The sequence below is a fragment of the Planococcus citri genome, chromosome 2, assembly GCF_950023065.1.
Source record: "Planococcus citri chromosome 2, ihPlaCitr1.1, whole genome shotgun sequence".
NCBI lineage: Eukaryota > Metazoa > Arthropoda > Insecta > Hemiptera > Pseudococcidae > Planococcus > Planococcus citri.
This window is the reverse complement of record NC_088678.1, coordinates 69,287,317-69,308,898: the sequence shown is the minus strand read 5'-3', so window position 1 is coordinate 69,308,898 and position 21,582 is coordinate 69,287,317. Positions and strand designations below refer to the sequence as shown.

General features: G+C 33.1%; 2 protein-coding genes across 2 annotated transcripts in view; both read left to right on the top strand.

The window, feature by feature from the left end:
* Positions 1 to 12,301, top strand: part of LOC135837387 (galactosylgalactosylxylosylprotein 3-beta-glucuronosyltransferase I-like) — a 36,874-nt gene extending 24,573 nt beyond the window's left edge. The window contains exons 5-8 of the mRNA XM_065352642.1: positions 2,087 to 2,246; positions 6,135 to 6,281; positions 6,363 to 6,659; positions 10,534 to 12,301. Of these exons, the coding sequence (XP_065208714.1) occupies positions 2,087 to 2,246; positions 6,135 to 6,281; positions 6,363 to 6,659; positions 10,534 to 10,632 (703 nt within the window). The 3' untranslated portion in view covers positions 10,633 to 12,301. The remainder of the gene's footprint in view (positions 1 to 2,086; positions 2,247 to 6,134; positions 6,282 to 6,362; positions 6,660 to 10,533) is intronic.
* A 398-nt stretch (positions 12,302 to 12,699) lies between these two features.
* Positions 12,700 to 20,092, top strand: LOC135837437 (speckle-type POZ protein-like). Its single transcript, XM_065352703.1, has 3 exons — positions 12,700 to 13,862; positions 16,933 to 17,112; positions 17,265 to 20,092. Exons 2-3 carry the CDS (start codon positions 16,976 to 16,978, stop codon positions 18,148 to 18,150), a joined length of 1,023 nt encoding a protein of 340 aa, XP_065208775.1. The 5' UTR covers positions 12,700 to 13,862; positions 16,933 to 16,975; the 3' UTR covers positions 18,151 to 20,092.
* Positions 20,093 to 21,582: the final 1,490 nt, after the last annotated feature.

Sequence of the window (21,582 nt, the reverse complement as noted above, 5' to 3'; positions counted from 1 at the left end):
TCGCGACGATATATAAGGGTTGAAAATTATACGTATAAAATGCACGCTGATTAAATTGCTCCTACGATATATTTTTCTTATACCATTCAGCCCATTTGATGACGTCAGCTAGTTCGAAGTTTCTTTCCAAGTTTTCATTTCATGGCCGATATAATGAAAAATGTTGAAATTTTTTTTTTCCTGGGTTAAAATTTCGAAATACTTCACCATGTGTATATTATCGAATATCGACGTCGAGTTTTTCAAGTTGGTAATTTTCTTTAATTATGTATCATTTTCATTTTTTTTTTTTTTTTACTTCGTTATTCTGATCTGGGAAATTGTTACGAGTTAAGTTGTTGTGCTAGATAGATATCTACGCTGGATACGACGTGAAATATGTAATTCAGTTTTTTTTTTTTTTTAATCGTATTTTAAAATGTGTTCAAACTTTTAAAAATTTTTCCAACTTTGAATTTTGGTTATTGTTGATTTTTAAGTATTCGATATTTCAATTTATGCCTTGACTCCTTGAGCTGCCTTACATAAATGTCACGACTACAATACCTTCTGTTTTCTTTATCGCTGCTAAATCGACTGCATCGTCAATTTTACGACATGTGTGCCAGGTCGTGGTTGCTCTTTGGTATTGAAAAATAACGCTGCATTCATAAAAGTCCATCGGTTTACCTTAACAGTAATCGATGTACGTAATTAGTGTTTCAAGGATTGGAAATACCAATTTGTAAAAACAGACTGTTCGTCGCCAAATTACAAAAGCATCTATCCGCAGTCTGCAGACTTGAACTTAGAGCCTAAAGTCATCCTGGCTCCTGGGTCTATTTACTCTCTAATGATCCTGTCTCCATCGTCACCATTTACCTACTTAGATATTTCATACATTGTTATATATTTTACCTCACTAACCTACAACTGCAGTAGCATCGCGGCGCCTCCAACGATGACGACGACGCCGACGCAAACAGCTGTAAAAACCTTGATGTAGACGTAGAGCAATAAAATTTTAGTACGCGCTATTACGATTAGTACTACTACATACTACGTTGCCGAAAGAGGAACATTATAAAAATGCAGAAAAAGGACAGATGTACTATCGAGGCACACGAGAATCATTAGGTCGAGACCTTGACTTTTTACAAAGGGTTGTGCTATGTGTGTAATGTAGAACCAACGGAGGCCTGCAGATGACACGTCAACGTCGTAAAAAAAACGTCGAAAATATATTTAGCACCCCCTCCTTCCCTCCTTTCACCACGATCGTCTTTGAAATAGCGAATATTTGTAGCTAATTAACGAACGTATTGTCTATCTACATAAAATAAACTACCGAAGAGTAAAAAGACTGATTGGATGGTTGTGTATGAAAGATGACTGATTATTAATACTCTCGTAAGATGGAGAGAAGACCAGTTGAAAGAAATTCTTCGAGGTCGACGAACTTATTAATTTGCATCGAGGTGTGAAATAAGCATCCATGGTATCGACTCGATTCAATTATTGTTATATTATTATGGTCATTTGCTTGTGTTTTTGCAACATTGTGTGTAGGATTTTTTTCTCCTCGGAGAGAGGGCAGAATGATTCGTCTGATGGTAAATGTTAGAATATTGTGTCCTTCAAAGAACGAGTCTTCAGTCTCTCTGTCTCTCGCTCTCTTTTCTACAATTTGCAGTACTCACGATGGCTTATTGGATGGGATTGTTGGATGGGATTGGGTAAGAAGCGAATTTCATAAATGGCTTACTCGTCGTGATGCGGGTCTACGAGTAAATTCGAGTCGTATAGTCATCGTGAAGTTGTTATCACTATCAACTCGTGACTTTATAGAATGACACGAAAGTATCGACTGAGGACTGACTCGTTTTGTTAAACTTAAACCGTTAAAGCACCCATCGCCAGTATCGAAAACAAAGCCGATCAAAAATCAGCTGTTGTAAATTGTGAGTACATAATGTAAACAAGATGCGAGTATAGTGGATACAAATGGAATATTCCGATGTAAATTTTTACACGATAACATAACGAATAGAATAAGTTTTTTTGGTGGAAAAATTGACGTTAATTTTTTTGTTTTGTTTGTTTGCAGATTATCTCATACTTTAAGATTAGTACAAAATTTCCATTGGATTGTGGTCGAAGATGCGAACGAACCGTCCATTCTAGTCGCTAATTTATTGAGAACTTCCGGCTTAAATTATACGCATCTCGTGGCGCCGACGCCGCCATCGTGGAAACGTAAATTAATGGTAAGATTGTTAGATTAATAGTAAAGCTATCGCTGATTTCGAGTATGAGAAGCATACAGTGGAATAAGTGTGAAAGAAAACGATAATTTTTGTTCGAATGGAAAAGAAACTTGAAAATTTTCGGTGTATAGCATTATTTGTGTAGGTCAGAATCTTCCCATTGCCCACTCTCTTTTACTAAAGAATATTTTAAATCAAACTTGTCTAAAAAAAAAAGTTGCCCCTATTAACAAAATGGCGGTCATTTTGATTGGCAGGTCAGCCGAAATCGCAAATTTTGCTTTCCCACATTGGAATTACACAAAATTTTTTGAACTGGTCAAAGCTACATCGAAAGAGCATGCAAAAATTCATCACCAGTCGAAATTTCAAATGCTAAAGTGCATTTTCGATTTTTGGCGAATTTTTGAAAATCAAATTTAGCCCAAAAATGAGAAAAAAATCAAAATTTTACCAAATTGACCTAGAATGCTGAAATTTGAGTTAAACCCTATTTTCTACCTGCCAAATCGATTGGAAACGGTTTCAACCCGTTTTGAGCAGTTCTGGAGCCTCCAGCAGATTTTTGAAACTTGAAATTTCCACAAAATTTTATCAAATGACGTTGGAAATCCGAAATTCACGTAGAATTTCAACTTAATCCACGCTATTAAGTGAACTACTGATCATTTGGGAGACTCCAGCGACTTTTTGAAAATTCTTGGAGCCTCCAGCAGATTTTTGAAACTTGAAATTTCCACAAAATTTATAAAATCGGTAGGGGGGGGGGGGTGCAAAATTATTCCTATTGTAATTATGCCGGACTAATAAGAGAGATGAAAAAAATGAAAAAATCACCAAGTCGTAGTAGTATTTTAAAAATGACCAGGGGTTTTCAAAATTTTGGAGGCGAACCCGAAACCCTCACTTGAAGTTTCTCCTTGGGTCAAAATCAATTTTCGAGGTGTTTTGAGCTAAATTTGAAATATGTACTTGTTTGTTTTTTTCCAAGTAGGCGCATCTTTACCGTTACAAATAACTTTGAGAATTAACCCCCCCTCCTCCCTCCCTTCTACAGTCGCCTCCGAGGTCTAAATCATTTTTAAAGGTTTCTTCTTTCGTTTTTTGGGGTTTTTGAGTCAAAAAATATCAAATCAAAGTGTGCAGAAATTACTGAAATGCTGATTTTCATAGCCAAGGGAATTTAACCCCCTCCCTTTCCCTCCTTAAACCATCTCAACTCTCATTTCTTAAAGTATGACTACAGTTGTTACTTTAATTTTTTTTTAACCAAAAAAATCTTGTATCAAGCGAATTTTCACTGTTTTTACATATGAATTTTGAGGCTCGTAAATTTCTTCGAATCGACTACTATGAAATCAAATTATTTTCTGACATTCACTTCGTATTTTTTGGTTTCAAGGTCGATTTTTATCTAAAATTTCTAAACATTTTCGATTTTATTCTGCCAAAATTGCAAAATTAGAAGAGCCACACTTGCAAAAAAAATTATTTCTGCCAGAACTGCAAAAAAAAGTTTTGCTGAAATTTCGAAGAGATTTTGTTGTTTATTACCAAAATTGCTTTAAAATCCTATATGTTTTCTTCAGAAGATTGCTAAAAAGTTGAGTTTTTCTGACGAAGTTGTAAAAAATTGTTTTTTTTTGCCATAATTGCCAAAAAAAAAATTTCAGGGTGTTTAACAGTCCTTTGGATCCAGAAGGTCGGAAAAAGTTTGTCTTTTTGTCTACGGGTTCTTTTTTTCAAAAAAGTCAGGAAAAAGTCCTTTTTTCAGAATTTTCAAACAATTTTGTCATTTAATCAAAATCAAACGAAAAATGAAAGCTCAATTTTTCAGAATTTTTCATTTTTTTAAACGCCAAAATAATTAAATATTATAGCAAAAAATTAAAAATAAATTACAGCCTTTTTTATTGACAAACTTGCATTAAATCCCTGTTTTATTTATGACAGCTTAATTAAAAAAGTCTTATTTATTACCAAACTTCCAATAAAGTGCTGTTTTTTTGTTGCCAAAATTGCTAGTTTTGCTTTTTTTATTTTTTGTTTAAAATCAAGTCTTGGTTTTTGTAAAAAAATTTCAAAAAATCTTTTTTTAAACTTGCCAAACTTGAAAAAAAACGATTTATTACAAAATTTTTCAGTAAAGATCTGTTTTTTTTTGTATTCTTTAGTCTTCTTTTTGCTAAACTTTCAAGGAATTTCGCATTTCGGCCAAAATTGATTAAGTCCTGTTTCATGTTTGTCAAAATCATTCAAAAAGTCTTGCTCTTTTTGGCAAACTTGTAGAAAAGTAAAAAAGTTTCAATTTTCTTCCAAAGTTGCAAAAAAAAAAACGAAACTGTTTAGTCCTGTTTTATTGACAATAAACTTTCATTGAAGTTTCATTTTTACTGGCAGCATGTAAACATGAAGTCCTGTTTCAAGTCCCTGCTTTTTTTTGGCAAAAATTGCGAAAAATTGCTATTTTAATTTTTCTGTCAGTTATATTTCCAAATTTTTAATTTATGGTTATTTTTCTCAAAATAGTATTTTTTCTGGTTCTTTTTGAAAATATAAATTTTTGACTTCGATAAATTTTAATCTTGAACAGTTATTCATTTATTGCTTTTCTTTCAGAATTCCCTCATTTTTTTTCTAGTTCTTTATGAAATTGAAAACATTCAAGTTACAAGTCCGATAAATTATAACACCCCTCCTCCCTTGAGGGAAGTACGTTACATTTTTACAACTCACATTGAAGAAGAAAATTAAGGGTCCGAAAATCAGTTTCGATCAGGGTGTCTGATGGTCAAAAAAAGTAGGTACGAATTTACGAAAAAAGGCACGAAATCGGAAAATTACCTACAAAAGAACAAAAAACTTGAAAAATGTACGGAATTTTGAAATGATTTTTAAAATTAAAAAAAAAACTGTGTTTGAAAAATTTTTGCACGCCGATTTTTTTCTACTAAAGAAAAGTGAATATTATTGTCGTACGAAAAAAAATACGAAAAAGGTACGAAATTTTGACTTTCGGATTTTGCAGACACCCTGTCGATTAGTGAATGTACTGCTGTTTTCATTTTATTTGATTATTTTTCAATAATAATAATTATGTATTGGAAATAATCCAACCCCTTCGGCCCTTCTCCTTTCGTCTTGAATGGTAAAATTACAGGTACAAATTTAAATAACGGAAGTACGACTTTTTCCCTGTGGTTGATCCCTTTGCTCGCCTTTTCTTCCACACTAAGCTACGCAGGCATTTTTAAAACGCTAATGAAAACAAGGGATTGTTTACTCACGAGACGAATACTTACTACGAAGAATCCTTTCTACAAAAAGGAACGATAATGGAAAATTTCTGTTGACATTGTACAAGGCCTTGAACTATGACTACCAAATAAAAAACTAAAACTACGAGTGTTTTCTCGACGATTTGCGATTTTAAGTATTGGAAATTGAGAAGTTTTCCATTAATTGTTATTGTTATTGTTGCTAAAGGTACCTATAGCGAAAGAGATGACCTCGTGTCGTGCATTAGTATAGACATACTTTTTTATCAAGGCGGGTTACACGATTGCTGAGGTTTTTATCTTTTATTAAATGCCTCCTACTGGTTAGTCGAGTTGGCTTTATTAAGGCTGCCTTTCTTTATTAAAGGGGTATCGATCGTTTAATGGTACCAAAAATTAGACATTTTTATTGCCAAATTACCTACTCTCCTCGCGTGTACCTACTTTTTATTAGGTTTATATTTTTCAAATTAATCATGTTTGATGGAATTTGTGCGATTGGTGAAAATAAGGATAGGGGTGTAGAATTACGTTTTAATGAAATTTTTTAATTTACTGTAGAAGATTAATTTAGAGAATGATTGTTTTGTTTCTTTTTTCCACCCTGTAGGAACCTAAGTGGAAAAAACCACGAGGGGTATCGCAGCGAAACGCAGCCATCAAATGGCTTAGGGAGAATAAAAATAAGGATACGGATCGGGGAGTGGTGTATTTCGCCGATGATGACAATACCTATAGTTTAAAATTATTCCAAGAGGTATGTATCATTTTATTTATGGACTTTTTAAAATGACTTATTGCAGATGAATCAAATTATTCAATTTGTTGTTTTTTGCAGATGAGATTCATCAACAAAGTTGGTGTCTGGCCTGTTGGATTGGTCGGTGGACTTATGGTAGAAAAACCACTCATCGACCGGACCACTGGCCGAGTGACTGGATGGAATAGTCGCTGGAGGCCAGAACGTGATTTTCCTATTGATATGGCCGGATTCGCGGTCAATTTACAGCATTTATTAAGGCATCCAGAAGCTGAATTTTCATTCAATGTCGAAAGGGGCTTCCAAGAAAGCGCGTTACTATCGAAATTAGTTTCTATTCAGGATTTAGAGCCTAAAGCCGATAATTGTACTAAGGTGAGTTTTGAAAATCGATCTTGATTTTTTTCACCTAGGATTTGAGCCGATAAATTTTAAGAGATTGGGATTCGTCGAGGTATCTGTCAATTGTTAGATTATTCGAGAAGATCATCTGAAGAAATTTTCCTCCGGAGTGTTTCAAGCTCGAGTCTTTGAAAGTCTTTTAGTCGATAAAAATACGAATTTGAAATAGATAATTTTTTTTTTACATCCCTAATTTTGATAATTTCATTACTCCGTGAAAGTCGTTAAAGTATATTGAAGTGGTTATCGCGAATGTAACTAGAATGTCGTTAAAATCATTAGAGAAGCACTAAAAAAATAGGTACTTTGAAAGTATACACTTTTATGAGTGAGCTCGAAGCAGAAGCCAGTCGTTAATTTTTCTCTCCCAAGTACTATTAGCTGGGCACATTGACCGTGCACGCTGAAATGCAATTAGTAACAGTGATTTTGTGCCAAGTTTGGCAACGTTGCAAAAAATTGTTAATTTTGTTCTAGCTGCGTTTGAAATTTAGAAACTGAGTTTAAATTCTTTCATTCGGAAAGAAAAAAAATCAGGTGATAAAAATCAAGGATTAGAAGTACGAGTATATTTTGATTTAATCGTCGTAAAAATTACTCTCAAAAAAGTGGATTTATTTTGGTATGATGTTGATTCAAAAAAATTTTTATTTCTAATTTTTATTGAAATTAACATTTTATTGCTATTTGGAAGTAAGAATTGCAAAAGTAAAAAAAAAAAAAAAACTCGTGAAACAAATGAGAAAAAATATGTGTGTAATAATAAGGAACAAAATTCTAAATTCCGAAACGAAATCCAAGACTAGAAACTAAAAATCAAAATTCAAAGTACAGAATCCAAAAATAAAATTTCGAGTAACAAAATTTTATAGAATGAAACTTCAAAGTGAAACCCCAGAACCAAATTTCTGAGAACAGAATCCAATACCATGAACAAAAAAAAATGAAAAAAATCAAGGAACAGAATGTTCCAGAACGAAATCGAAAAACACAAACTCAGAAACAAATTTCAGGGAACAGAATTCAATAGGTACTAGGAATCAAAAAAAAAAAAAATTTCAAGAGACAAAATTCTGGAACGAAATTCAAAAATAAAAACCTAGAACACTAATATTTGAAGAACCGAATCCAATTCGAAAAACAAGAACCAAAAATCAAATTTCAATGAACAGAATCCAAAACCATGAACCAAGAACCAAATTTTAAAGAACAAAACATTCTACCTTAAAATTCAAGAACAGAAACTCTGAAACAAATTTCTAAGAACAGGATCTATATAACTTGGAACCAAAAAGCGAATTTTTAGGAACAAAATATTCTAGAACGAAATCCATGAACAGAAATTTAAACCAAATCTGAAAGAACAAAACCCAAAACCAGGAGCCAAGAACCAAATTTGAAGCTCTGACCCTGACTTGGATGAAAAATGAGCTATTATGCCGTGCACCACTAATTTTATTCCACTTTAAGTGCACTTTTTTGTCATTTTTTTTTTTCGTCAAATTACGTCATTAATTAACAATAAAATCGGAAGAGCGCAGAAAAGAACTCAAATTTGAGTAGATTGGTCCTCATTTTTGAAAATTGGTATCCGGAATGGAGTAAAGTTTCGTGCTGAAGCTGAACTCAAAAATGACAATAATAGTTTTCACTTTGTCCCCAAAAATGAAATGTTTTGCCCCAAGAATAAGAAATTTTTAGGTAAATTTTTGTTTTCTTCCTTAAACATCATTGCGACCAATTAAAATGAATAAAATTTCGTACTGAACTCAAAAATAAATTTATAATTTTCACTTTGGGTCCAAAGAAATGGGAATTTTTGATACATTTTTTTGATTTCAAATTCAACATACCAATTTGACCAATCAAAAGTGTATGAAATCTCATCCTGAACTCAAAAATAACGATGATTTTTCTTTTGAGTCCAAAAACTGAAATTTTCAGTTTCAATAAAGGCACGAAAACCCCAAAATTTTCAGTTTCAAAAATGGGACTTTTTTGTCAAATTTTCATAATCACAACAAAAATTGGTATTGCCTTGTGACCTATCAAAATCGAATAAAATTTTGTGCTGAACTTAAAAATGACGATAGCTTCAACTTTAGCCCCAAAACTGAAATTTTTAGCCCCTAAAATAAAAAATTTTTGAATGAATTTTTGCTTTTTTCCTCAAACATATCATTGCGACCTATTAAAATTGATTAAAATTTCGCACTGAACTCAAAAATGATTATGATTTTCACTTTGGGCCCAAAACTGAAATTTTAAGCTAAAATGGAATTTTTTGATACATTTTTTAAAATTTTAATCCAACACATCACTGTGACCTATCAAAAGTGGATGAAATTTCATCCTGAATTCAAAGATGATGATAATTCTTCCTTTGAGCCCTAAAATTGAAATTTTTAGTTTCAAAAAAAGAAATTTTTCTGTTAAATTTTCGATATCTTAATTCAATTTATCATTGCGACCTATCGAAATCAGATACAATTTCGTGCAGAAGTCGAGAATGACTATAATTTATACTTCGGTCCCAAAAACTGAAATTTTGAATTTTTTTTTTAAATTTGAATTTTTTGTAAAAATTCTGTAATTGCAAGAAAATTGGTCTTGCCTTGTGACCTATCAAAATGGGATGAAATTTCGCGCTGAACTCAAAAATGACGATTGTTTTGGTTCTGTAGCCAAATCTGATATTATTAGTCCCAAAAATGGTAAATTTTTTGATAAATTTTCTGATGATTTAATACTTGTGTGTAAAAACCATCTTTATAACCCAATGGTCAATTTTTTCTTATGATTTTTTAAAAAATAGATCCCTTCAAGCCGTCTTTACTATCATCATTTCTGTCACATCTCTATCAATGGGAGGGGGGGGGGCGTTCAAAATTGGTTGCTGAAATTTGAAAACGCTCAAAGTTGAATTTCCATATCCTATGATATCCCTTGGAGCTCAAGGAGCTTCAGTTTTTATCAAAATTCGAATTTTTTTTCAAAGTGGCATGTTCCATGGGCCCATGTACCCGTTCAATCTATCTGAGCACCCCTTCCCCCCTCCCACCAACCATCAATCCCCTTAAGGGACCAAAATATCAGGAAATAGGAAATTACGTGTGACATGTCGTGTGCTAGGTTTTTTAGGATGTCAAATTCGAATATTGGCTCATTTTTTTGATTCAATTTCTCCGAACCCGCCTCGCCCCCTCCCCCTTGGTGCCTTCAAAAGGTAAAAAAAATTGAAGTCGACGTGTTACGATTGGTTTGCAAGTTTTTCGAGGATGCTGAGTTCGAATGTTGGCTCATTTTTTCATTTCCATACCTCTGAACTCCCTTCCCTACTTCTCATCAGTACCTAAAATGAAGTCTAAGTGTAAAAAAATTGAAAATAATGTGTGACGTGTCGTTTGTTAGGTTTTTGATTGTGCTGAGTTCGAAATTCGACCCATTTTTTGAACTTCAGCTTAATTTTTTTTCTGTAGGAATGTTCGAAAAATTTTGAAAGTTTGGTCGATGTTCGCCGTTTGAAGTTTCTGAGTGTGCAAATCCATTCATTTTTTTGAATTTTTTCCCTCAGTGCCCCACAGTTCGTTTTTTTGCACAGGTTCTGAAAATTCTGCGAATAAGCTCTATAAAAAATTATAAAAAAACCGAAATCACTTCTGAAATATTTTTCTGAGGTTCTGACTTTGGGAGGAATTTATTTCCATCAAAAAAACATTATCCTGATGCTTCATCGTTGAAAGAACATTGAGATAGGCAACTTATTACACGTCGACGAATCGTTTATCGCATAACTATGTTAATTTTTAGACATTTTTTTTCATTATTTTCATTTTTAATTTTTCAGGTGTATGTATGGCACACCAGAACTGAAGAACCGTATTTACCGGACGAAAAAATCCTTCGTAGTTCGGGTCTACGTTCGGACGAGAATATCGAAGTTTGACGATATCAATCGAGTACGAATTAATAATACAATTATTGTTGGTAATTTTGTGATTAGATCTGTTTTTATATATATTTACCATTTTGATTTTTTGTAACATAATACGCTTTCTAGTCTTTTTCTTTTTTTTTTCAAATCATTGTAATTGTTTTTATATACCGCGAACGAAGTTCCTCTTAATCAATTCATATCACATGTTTCGAGAGTAATTTCGTTGTCGTCTACATACCTGTAGTATGTATTATTGAATTATGTACCTTAATTTATGATTATTAATCAATTCATCGATCATGGTCAACGACTAGATTATTCAGTTGGAATATTTATATCTCGATCGGTGATCATCACTTTTAATTTTTCATCATGTCAGTTATTTGAAGGTGTTTTGGGAGCGCTATTTTATTAAATTAACTTAAGATTTGATTATTTTTTGGCCAGATATTTAATAATTATTGTTACTTGTGAAATTGAATTTGAATCAAATCTTTCGGTCCTGAATTTGAATTACAATTAGAACAAAATGCTCCGAAAACACTGACTTATAAAATTTTTAACGTTATCATTTTACTTGATTGTTAAAATCAATTTTAGAATTTTATCATTTTTTTCAACATGAAGGCCTAGCCTTTTCACTTCGTATACCCGCAGTACTTTTGAAGTAATCGTATATTGACTGTACTTAATCACTAAACGTAGACTTTTTTACACACGATTAATAATTTTACCATTTTAGACTTGACTATTTGCTCAAAAAAAAAAACCGAACGATTTGTTTCCCTCGTAAGCTCAAATCGTTTGGAAAAATTTTCCGAGCTTAAGCATCGAGAACTCGATTTATGTATTCGAACGAATTCGAGATTCCATTTAAGAAAGCAATAGTTGAGCTCGATTTTATAATAATTTTAACGTGTACGCGTATGTAGTAGAAAACGTTGCAAGATATTCGTAAAAATAATAACTTTCAGTATTACGATGAATAATTTACTTATTTTAAAAAAGACGTGCCTGGACATTTTGTTATTTTTATGGTTACGAAGTTTTACGTATTTTTATAGGTGTTTTTTTTTTTTTTTTTTTTTTGAATCGTCGAATGGATTATTTTTATATACGTATCTGGATATTTTGTATTATAATTCGCGATACGTGTCCCATGTATACCTGTTGTGTTTATAATCGTTATTTTGGAAATGTTTTTATATTCTTCCTATCCTCGTTCTCTGTTTCTTCTTTGTGTCCCCATCGAAATGTTACGAACAAAACGTATTTTTGTGTAGTTTTTACTTTACTGCTGATGCGATGACAATTTGATCCCCTGGTTTTACCCCTTTCTCTATCTTTCTCTCTCTCTATTATTCATTATACCTATTTATTACGTTAATGCGTGTAATGATGATGTTGTGTATGTGTATTGTGTATATAAATGTGATTTTGTTGAGTATGTTGCGTAGGTAAATGTGTAAGTACAGTGCTCAAAATGACGCGAATAGTGCCATTTTTTTCTTCTGTTTTGGCTTCCTCACACCCAGGTAATGTGCATTTTTTTCCCCAGTTGATTTATTTAATTACGTTTGTATGTAATTCGCGTCTTTTGATAGTGATTTTCGTGTGTTAAATTAGGATATTATTATCGCGTAATGATTATTATTGTTAATAAATATTTTTTGTAAAATGTGTGTGTTTTTGAGTTTAGGTTTTTGCATCGAAATTGAGAAATTGACGTACCAAAATTAAATTTTAGCGTTTTCAGTTTATTTGGAGAATTTGGTGTAATTTCGAAAATTGCATTATTTTTTTTAATTCATTACGAAGGCCTGGAAATTGATTGATGCTGCTGAGAAAATGTGTTTCATAAGATAATCTGTTATACTTTGGCCTGTATTTTTATAAACTTTTGTCAACGTTTTGGAAATTAAATGAGCAAAAATGTCAAAAAAAATTCTTAAATGAAAAAACCTGTAAAAGTTGAAATTTTTGTTTTCAAATCAGTTTTTCCAGGATTTTTTTGAAAATTTGTATTTTGAATTTTTTCTCCGTCGTTTTTCTTTCAAATTTTTAATTTTTTGATAAGAATAAAAAATATTTGAAAAAAATTGAGAAATCTTGAAGAAGAGATGGAAAGAATTGGTAAACATAGTTAGTAGGCTACGTAGGAAAAAAAGGAAAACTTTTTAGCCAATTTTGGCCAAAAAAAAGGAGGTTGACAATTTTACCAAAGAAGTAAGATTTTATTTAATTTGATAAAAACAAAAGATTATTGGACATCAAGAGCTCTCCAATAATATAAAAATCTCAAAATAGAAAAAAAAACACATACTTCTATCCTTTTTGCTCTAAAGTATAGAATTTTGACCAAAAAAAAACAATTTTTTTGACATTTTTGGCATAAAATACGATTTACCATTATTTTTGTTGAAAAGAGTAGGAATTTTGGCGATCTTGGCCAAGAAATAGATTTTGATTTAAAAAAACAAGACCTTTTTCCGCCTCAATAATTTGTCAGCACGTGGCCTACAAAAAAAATTAGATAAATACTGAGCACTGAAAACTGAAGAAGTCGAGAGGAAGGTATATTGGAGGCAGAAAAATTAAATGGTCTTGTAGGCAAAATTTTAAAAGCTGAATTTTATTCTTTGATTTTCGGAAATTTAAAAAAAAAATTGAATTCAACCCTCCTCTCAGCTTCAGATGGGTATTTTCGTACCAATCGTACTGGCTGTCCAAGAATAAGTGGGTTTGATAAGCTCTGAATTCTGATAAGCCAAAATGGGAAACAAATTTCCCCAAGTAAAAATTGAAAAATTGAACAACAATTGAAATAATGCGTTTTGAATTATTGTTTCGATGCAAAATGAAATATTTTTTCGTGTTCACTGAAACACTCACTCAAACGCTCATTCTTAAAAATTAAAATGATTATTCAATTTTCTAATTTTCAAAAAGGGAATTTTCTCTCCTTTTTGATAGCATCAATATCCCTTATTCTTGGATAACCGGTATTCTACCAAACCACGTGTTTATTGTTATTGCAGTGTTACTGCAATTCGTTAGTTGCTCTTCATTTCATTTTCAAGCTTTTTTCAACAGTTTTATGTTATACTTACATTCTTTAAGAATGAGCCTATTTTTTGATAACATATAAGTTTTTTCGTACTTTACTTTTTTATCAGAGAGGAAATCGTCTCAGTTAATCCAGCCCTGTTCATAGTGTGGAAGCTCGGTTCTAATTCTAGGTGAGTTTTAAATAACGATGATTTTATTTTAATTTTACTCATAGAGGAATGGTCAAGTTCATTACAGTTTCTTACTTTACTATTCTTAAATTGTGGTAAAGTAACTTTACGTCAGAAGGTATGCTGGTCCGCCATTTTCTTGTAAGCAAATTTTTAATATGATAAGTCAAAAACTATGACATTTACAAACATTTTAGAAGAGTCCTTTTTTGTAGAATTTTATGCTGTAAGTAGAACCTGAGAAATCTAAAAAAAAAAAAAAAAGGAAAAGGAAAAGACAGTAAAAATCTCATCATTTTTTTCATTTTTTCCAAATCTCAGGTTCTACTCCTTGGAAGTTAGAAATTTTTGCAAAATTGCTCATATTTTTTCATTTTTTATAAAAAATGGCTTTAGTAAAATTTTTGTAAATGCCGTAGTTTTCGACTTATAGTATCTACATGAAAAAGAGTGTACTTATCAAAAAATTACTCAAAAGTCTATGTTTTTAGCGAAACAAAAAGGTTACAAAATCTACAATAATTGCGAAAAAATATCGGGTTTTCCCTTCAGTATCTATAGTTACTAAAAAGTCTTGCGTTTTGCTAAAATTGTCAATATCTTGTTTTTTGATGACAATTTTCAAAGACTCTTCCTTTTTCAAAAATCGACAACTATTTTCGCTTTTGTAAAAAAATGACCAATTTTTAAAAATTTCACAACTTTAAAAAGTTTAACTTTTTTCAAAAATTTCAAAAAAGTTTCACTCTGTTTTGCCAGAAATTGGGCCAAAAAGCCCTAATTTTCGCAATTTGCTAAAGTTTTTCTTTTTAAAAAATGAAAATTCCAAAAAGTCGCGCACATCTTCAGAAATTGCGGGAAAATGTTGTTTTTTTGGCACATGATTACTTTTTATGAAGTGAGCTGATTTTTGCGAAAGTTTTCAGTCTTGCTTTTTGACTTAAATTCTTGTGGTCGGGGAGCCCGCTTAAGGATCTATTGCACCATCACCCCCCCCCCCCACCGTCGATCCTCCGATACAACTTTTTTCTTAAAGGGGGAGTCTTGAGGAACATTTCTAGCCCTTATCCTCAAAAAAAAAAAAAAAAAAGGTGGCCTTACTTACAAAATGGCGGCCATTTTGATTGTCAGGTCAGCCGAAATCGCAGATTTTGCGTTTCAACATAGGACTTGCACGAAATTTTTCAAACCTCACAAAGGTTGATCGAAAGATCAGGCAAAAATTTATCACCTGTCAAAATTTTAAGTGCTAAAGTGCGTTTTTCCATTTTTGGTGAATTTTTGAAAAACCAATTTTATTTAGGCCAAAAATGAGGGAAAAATCGAAATTTTACCGAATTGACCTAGAAAGCTGAAATTTGAGATGTACCGTATTTTTGACATGCCAAATCGATTGGAAACTGTTTCAAACCGTTTTGAGCAGTTCTGGAGCCTCCAGCAGATTTTTGAAACTCGAAATTCCTCCAAAATATCCTCAAAATGGAGTTGGAAAGCTGAAATTTATTCTGTACACTAATTTCAATACGCTACGAAGTACTGCAGGTGAATTTCAAGTCGTTTTGGAGCCGCCAGCGACTTTTGGAAAATTTCTGAACCCTCCAGCAGATTTTTGAAACTTTAAATTTTCACAAAATTTCATCAAATGGAGATGGAAAGCTGAAATTTACTCTACACTCCAATTTTAACACCCTCTGAAGACGACTTCAGGTGTATTCAAGTCATTTTGGAGCCTCCAGTAGATTTTTGAAACTTGAAATTCCCGCGACATTAATTTATCAAATGGAGTTGGCAAGCTGAAATTTACTTCGCAAACTAATTTCAATACAATATGAAGTCGACTACATGGTGGTTTCAAATGATTTTGGAGCTTCCAGCTACTTTTTGGAGATTTCAATTCTCCAAAAAATGCCATACAACCTTTCAAAAAGGCGCTGGAGGCTCCAAAATGACTTGAAATCCACCATCAATCGACTTCGTAGCGTATTGAAATAAGTTTGCAGAATGAATTTCGACTCTGCATCTCACTCAGTTTGATGAGTTTCAAAAATCTACTAGAGGCTCCAGTAATTTTCAAAAAATTGCTGTAGGCTCCAAAACGACTTGAAATCCACCTGCAGTTGACTTCGTAACGTATTGAAAATAGTTTTCAGAATAAATTTCAGCTTTCCAACTCCATTTTGATGATATTTTATGGGAATTTCGAGTTTCAAAAATCTGCTGGGGGCTCCAGAACTGCTCAAAACGGTTTGAAACAGTTTCCAATCGATTTGGCATGTCAAAAATAGGGTACATCCCAAATTTTAGCTTTGTAGGTTAATTCGGTAAAATTTTGACTATCGTGAAGTATTTTACAAAATTGCCAATCATTCCCAAAAAATCACGTTTTTGTGTGTGCGTTAAAAAATTTTTTTTTATTACTTACTCATTATCAAAAATTTTTGCACTTTAAAAATTGACGACATTTTTTGAATTTTATTAAAATGGCTAAGCACAAGCATAGCCTATAAATTGCGATTTTTTCTTTAAAAAAACCAAATAATCTAATTTTTTCAAAAAATTGTCAAAAATTTCGCTTTTTTGTCAATTTTAAAAGGCTCTTCTTTTCACTGCAATTGTTAAAGTTTCGCTAATGGCCAAAAATTATTTTTTTTTCTTCTTCAGAAATTGTAAACATTCTGCCAAAAAGTCTTGCGGGGGCGGGGAATTTCCAACTGCCTAGGGGCGCGAATAAGTTGAATCCGGCCCTGCTTATAGACTGTATAATAAAATGAGAAAAAAGTACAAACTGCAAATGTTGACTAGAACCACCCCTACAGGCATTTGAAATTTTCATTTGGTAGCCACTGAATCCGGGTTGAATAAAAAAATCGTTGGAACCTCAGGTTTGCGCCATTTTTTACCATTTGATAACCTCTAATGACTTGCAGAAAACGAAAAAAAAAAATCGGCGACCCTTTTCGTACAAATTTTGGCTGATTTGTCATGGAATGACAATGACTCCTAAGTACAGAAATAATTATGTACAAGCCGATTCCTCATTTCATATTCAAATTTTTGAATAATGTTACAGTTTTTCAATACCTACCTGTCAGATCGTTTTGTGAAATACTAATATGTCGAAAAGAGAATGTATTCACATGTGGAGAATCGATTGCTATTCGACTGTCGCTCAATGTGGAACACAGACATCCTCGAAATTTTCAGCTACTGATGATGATCTCTATTGGCGTTTGGAACACACGGTCCACAAGTAAATACCTACATACACATACTTACATATTTAATTACTACTTACTACCTACGTACTTAACTTGCTATTATGCTATTTAGGTAGGCATTATACACATTTATTGCGAAAATCAAATGATACTCATTGCGTTCAATACTACCTATTCATTTCAGATTTGCAGACCATGTTTTTGTTTCATTGAATCTGCGTCCTGATTGCAACGACGATCTTAGAAAGTTTGAATCTGTATCTGGACATGTGGACATTATTCTCATGACTAGCACTGGCGGTCTTCAAGGTAAATACGGAGGTAAAAGATCTTCCTTCACGCTTTGCTTTGATGAACAAAAGTGTAACTACAATAAGGCTGAATTTAGCATGGATAATATTCGGGAATTTCTGAATGGAAATAGCTTAGTGATTCTTTGCAAACTGACCTATCATAAGATAAACGAAACTGTCCCGATTTCTCCTCCAAAAATATTGAACACCATCAAAACTTCAGAATCCAGACTTTCAAGTGACATGGGAAGATGTTTCGCCGAAGACCATTTCAAAGATGTGACAATTTCGGTGAAAGGTAAAGAGTACAGAGCTCATAAAACGATCTTAGCTACTCGTAGTACCGTGTTTGACAAAATGCTCAGAGTAGACATGTTAGAAAGCAAGAAAAATCACATCGAGATCACCGATGTCGACCATGAACCTTTCGAGGAAATGTTATACTACATGTATACAGGGAAGGTGAAGAATTTGAATAAATTAGCCTTCGAATTGCTACCATTGGCGGATAAATATGATCTTGAAGAACTAAAGAGCATGTGTGAAAACGCTTTGCTCTGGAAATTGACAACAGATAATGCAGCCAGGATGTTAATATTGGCCGATACGCATCGTGTTGGAGAATTAAAGAGGTATGCGCTTCGATTCATCCGAGAGAATTATGAGAGCTGCGAAGATTTTAAAGATACTGAATTTTGGAAAAATCTAGCTGCCAGTAATGCTGAATTATTGAAAGAGATGATGGCTGCGTTTTGTAAAAAGCAAAAACTTACTTGAGGTTTTTCGAAGATTGGCGATTTGTTAAATTGACTGGTAACCGGAGACGGAGCGAACCTGACGACTTTGGTGTATAGTTAAGAAATGGAAAATTCAAATTATTAATAAATTTTTTTTACAAACAAATTCTGACTTGAAAATTTCTTACAAAAATCAAATAATTAAATTAAATCAAACAGTACCATAATATGTGATACTAAAATACGTACATGTTCAAATAGGTACCTCGACTATCAATATACCTACCTACATAAGTACATGATAGGTACATTAAAGAAATTTGACCTGACCAGATCCAATCATTTCCATCTGAGCCAGTGAGAGCCTAAAAAAAAGTGAAACGTCAAAATAATGACCACCCTAGGGTGGCCCACATGGGAGCTTCCCAAAATCGGAGTAGACCTATGTATGTTCTGAAATTCAAAGTACAAAATTCTTGACGTTTTTAACAGCCCTCTCTCGCCCTCCCTAACTTCCTTATTCCCTACTCCATCTAAATCATAGGTCATGACAAGCAAAAGCAAAATTTTTGAAAAATAGGTATACATATTTTTCAAATTGAAGAGAGCATTTTTTACTTACTTATACATATTTTTTCGTGAGTTTTGAGTAAGGTTGATTTTCGTCTGACTTGGTTACCAGCCATGCCAGATATATCACGGTGATAGGGCTGCTATCTAGGCCTCCGCACTTGCCTGGTCCTCTTTTAGTCGCCTTTTACGACAGGCAGAGGGTACCATAAGGATATTCTTGACCCGTCCCTAGGCATTCAGAAAATTCATGAGCACAAAAAGCGAGGTTGATGGTGAAGAATATCGAAAACAGTCGGCAAAAGTCAAGAGAAAGTCCAGGAAATTACAGAGAGAGAGCTGGGAAAATTTCATCACATTCCTGGAGCATGACACATACAAGTTACGGCCAAAGGTGTACAAGATCATAAGAAGAATTGACACAAATTTTAACGAAAGAGTGGGTTTGCCAAAGATTAAAATCAATGATGCAAAGGAATATTTTGAAGAACTCTGGAGTGATGAAAATGCACAAGATACAAAGATAGAAGATGAAATTGGAGAAACAGAAGACAGAATTTCAATTAAAGAGCTTCAAGAAGCTTTGAGAACAGCAAAAAATGCAAAAGCTCCAGGAGAAGATGGCATACCAACAGAATTGTACAAATATGCAAGTGGCGAATTTAAAAGAAGACTTCTGGAATTCCTAAATAGGATGTACCAAGAAGAAAGGGTACCTGAAGATTTCAAAACAGCAATTGTAATACCACTGTTCAAGAAAGGCGATATGTCAAACCTGAAAAACTACCGAGGAATAAGTCTACTCAACACCTGCTACAAGATATATGCGAAAATACTGGCAAAACGACTGGCAGAGCATGCAGAAGAAAAGCTGTCAGAAAGTCAAAACGGATTTAGAAAAGGAAGATCATGCACTGATGCAAGTTATACAGTAAAACTACTGATGGAAAAACGGATCGAATACAACCTAGAAACACACATGTGCTTTATAGACCTGGAAAAAGCATATGATAGGGTTAATAGAAAAAAACTGTTTGAAGTCCTAAAAGATGAAGAGATAACATATAAAATGCGAAAGGTGATAAACAGCATATATAAGAACACTAGAATAAGAGTACGAATTGGAAATAAACTCTCAGAACAAGCAGAAATAAACAGAGGAGTTCGCCAGGGATGCCCACTGTCTTGTGTTTTATTCAACATGTACATGGACCACATGGTAAAAGAATGGCAGAAAATGAAGCCAAAAGGAATCAAGACAGACAGAAGGCAAGAAATATCAACAGTATTATTCGCAGATGATCAAGCAGTACTAGCCGAAACAGAAGATGACCTACAGAGATCAATGTATAATTTAACAAAGACATCAGAAAAGTATGATATGAGAATATCTTCAGAGAAAACAAAAACAATGGCCTTCAAAGGAAAGGAGCCAGTAAGAAGCAAGATTGTAATAAATGGAAAAATCATTGAACAGGTCAACAATTTCAAATACCTGGGAAACACGATATCATACCAGGGAGAAGTAGATGTTGGTGGAAAGATTGCAAAGTTCCTGAGAGTCACAGGACTGATAAATAGGACCCTGAGAAGCAGTAAGGTGCGAAAAGAAACAAGATTGAAGGTGTACAATACCCTAGCAATACCAATGATGACGTATGGAAGCGAGGTATGGGCACTGAAGAAATCTGATAAAAGAAGAATAACGGCAGCAGAGATGAAGTTCATGAGGAGAACGGCAGGGGTGACTCTCAGAGACAGAGTCCCATCCGAGAAAATAACAGCAGATCTCGGAGTGAAGCCAGTCATGAAGAAGATAAAACAGTATAGGAAAGATTGGAGAAATCATGTCAAAAGGATGGAGGAAACAAGATCACCAAAACAGGTCCTCCAATATACACCAACGGGGAAGAGAAGCAGAGGGAGACCAAGGAGGAAACTCACGGATACCTCAGGCTCATCCTCAACAGGTTCCACACCGCAGCAGACAGGCCAATAGGCCTACCGCTTATAAGGAAACGACGACGACAACATATTTTTTCGAAATGAGAAATTGGGCTATCAATTTTTGAAAATTTTATTGAGCGAAATTTCTGACTTTTCTTCGAATTTCTCAATTCTTATTTAACAGACATTTGTTCTCTTCAACAGAAATCATTATCAAAGCTGGAAATTCATTTTGGTGCCTGCTTTACTTTTTCATCACGAACTATCAGTTTGATTAACTTTTTAAAGTGGGTTTAAAATAAATATCAATAACAAAGTTTGGGTATATCGTAGAAAAAGACCAAACCAATTTAAATGCTCAGAAATAATTTTTAGCTCAATTAGGTTGTTTTGCTTTTCATATTTTTTTTCAAAATTCTTTGCTTTTTCAAAATTTGATTTTTTTTAAGATGCAACATTTTAAGAAAATCAATCACAGGGACTCGATTGGAAAGTAGAAGGAAGGGCTAAAACTTGAAACCTGTGAAAAAATAACAAGATAGAGTCTGATTCATTTTTCTACGAGGGTCATTCCACGTCAATTCGACCAAGAAGTGGTGGGGGGAATTCGGCGATTTTTTTGAAAAAACGGTAGAAAGACCTTCAGAGAGGATGACCAATGGCGCAAATCGCAGCCCTCTAACACTTTTTTAAAGGCTGCTAGGAGGTGTCAAAGTTCAGCTTATTGGTGATATCATAAAAATCAGTGTTGCCACTCTTTTGAACGAAAAAATAGCTCGAAAAGTTCAAAACGTAGTTTTCATATCGTTCCAACTCTCAAAAATTCTGAAAATTTTTTTAGTTTTTCCAGAATTTTTTCAAAAATTTGTAGGTTGAATTATTTTTTGAAATTTTTCTTTCAAATTTTTCATTTTTTGATAAGAATAAAAATATTTGAAAAAAATTGAGAAATTTT

What these genes read in the sequence shown, in the direction of transcription:
- LOC135837437 (XM_065352703.1), top strand. Translation starts at nt 16,976, where the DNA reads ATGTCGAAAAGAGAATGTATTCACATGTGGAGAATCGATTGCTATTCG. An exon ending in TTGGAACACACGGTCCACAA is followed by an intron (nt 17,113 to 17,264) that starts GTAAATACCTAC and finishes TATTCATTTCAG; the next exon opens with ATTTGCAGACCATGTTTTTG.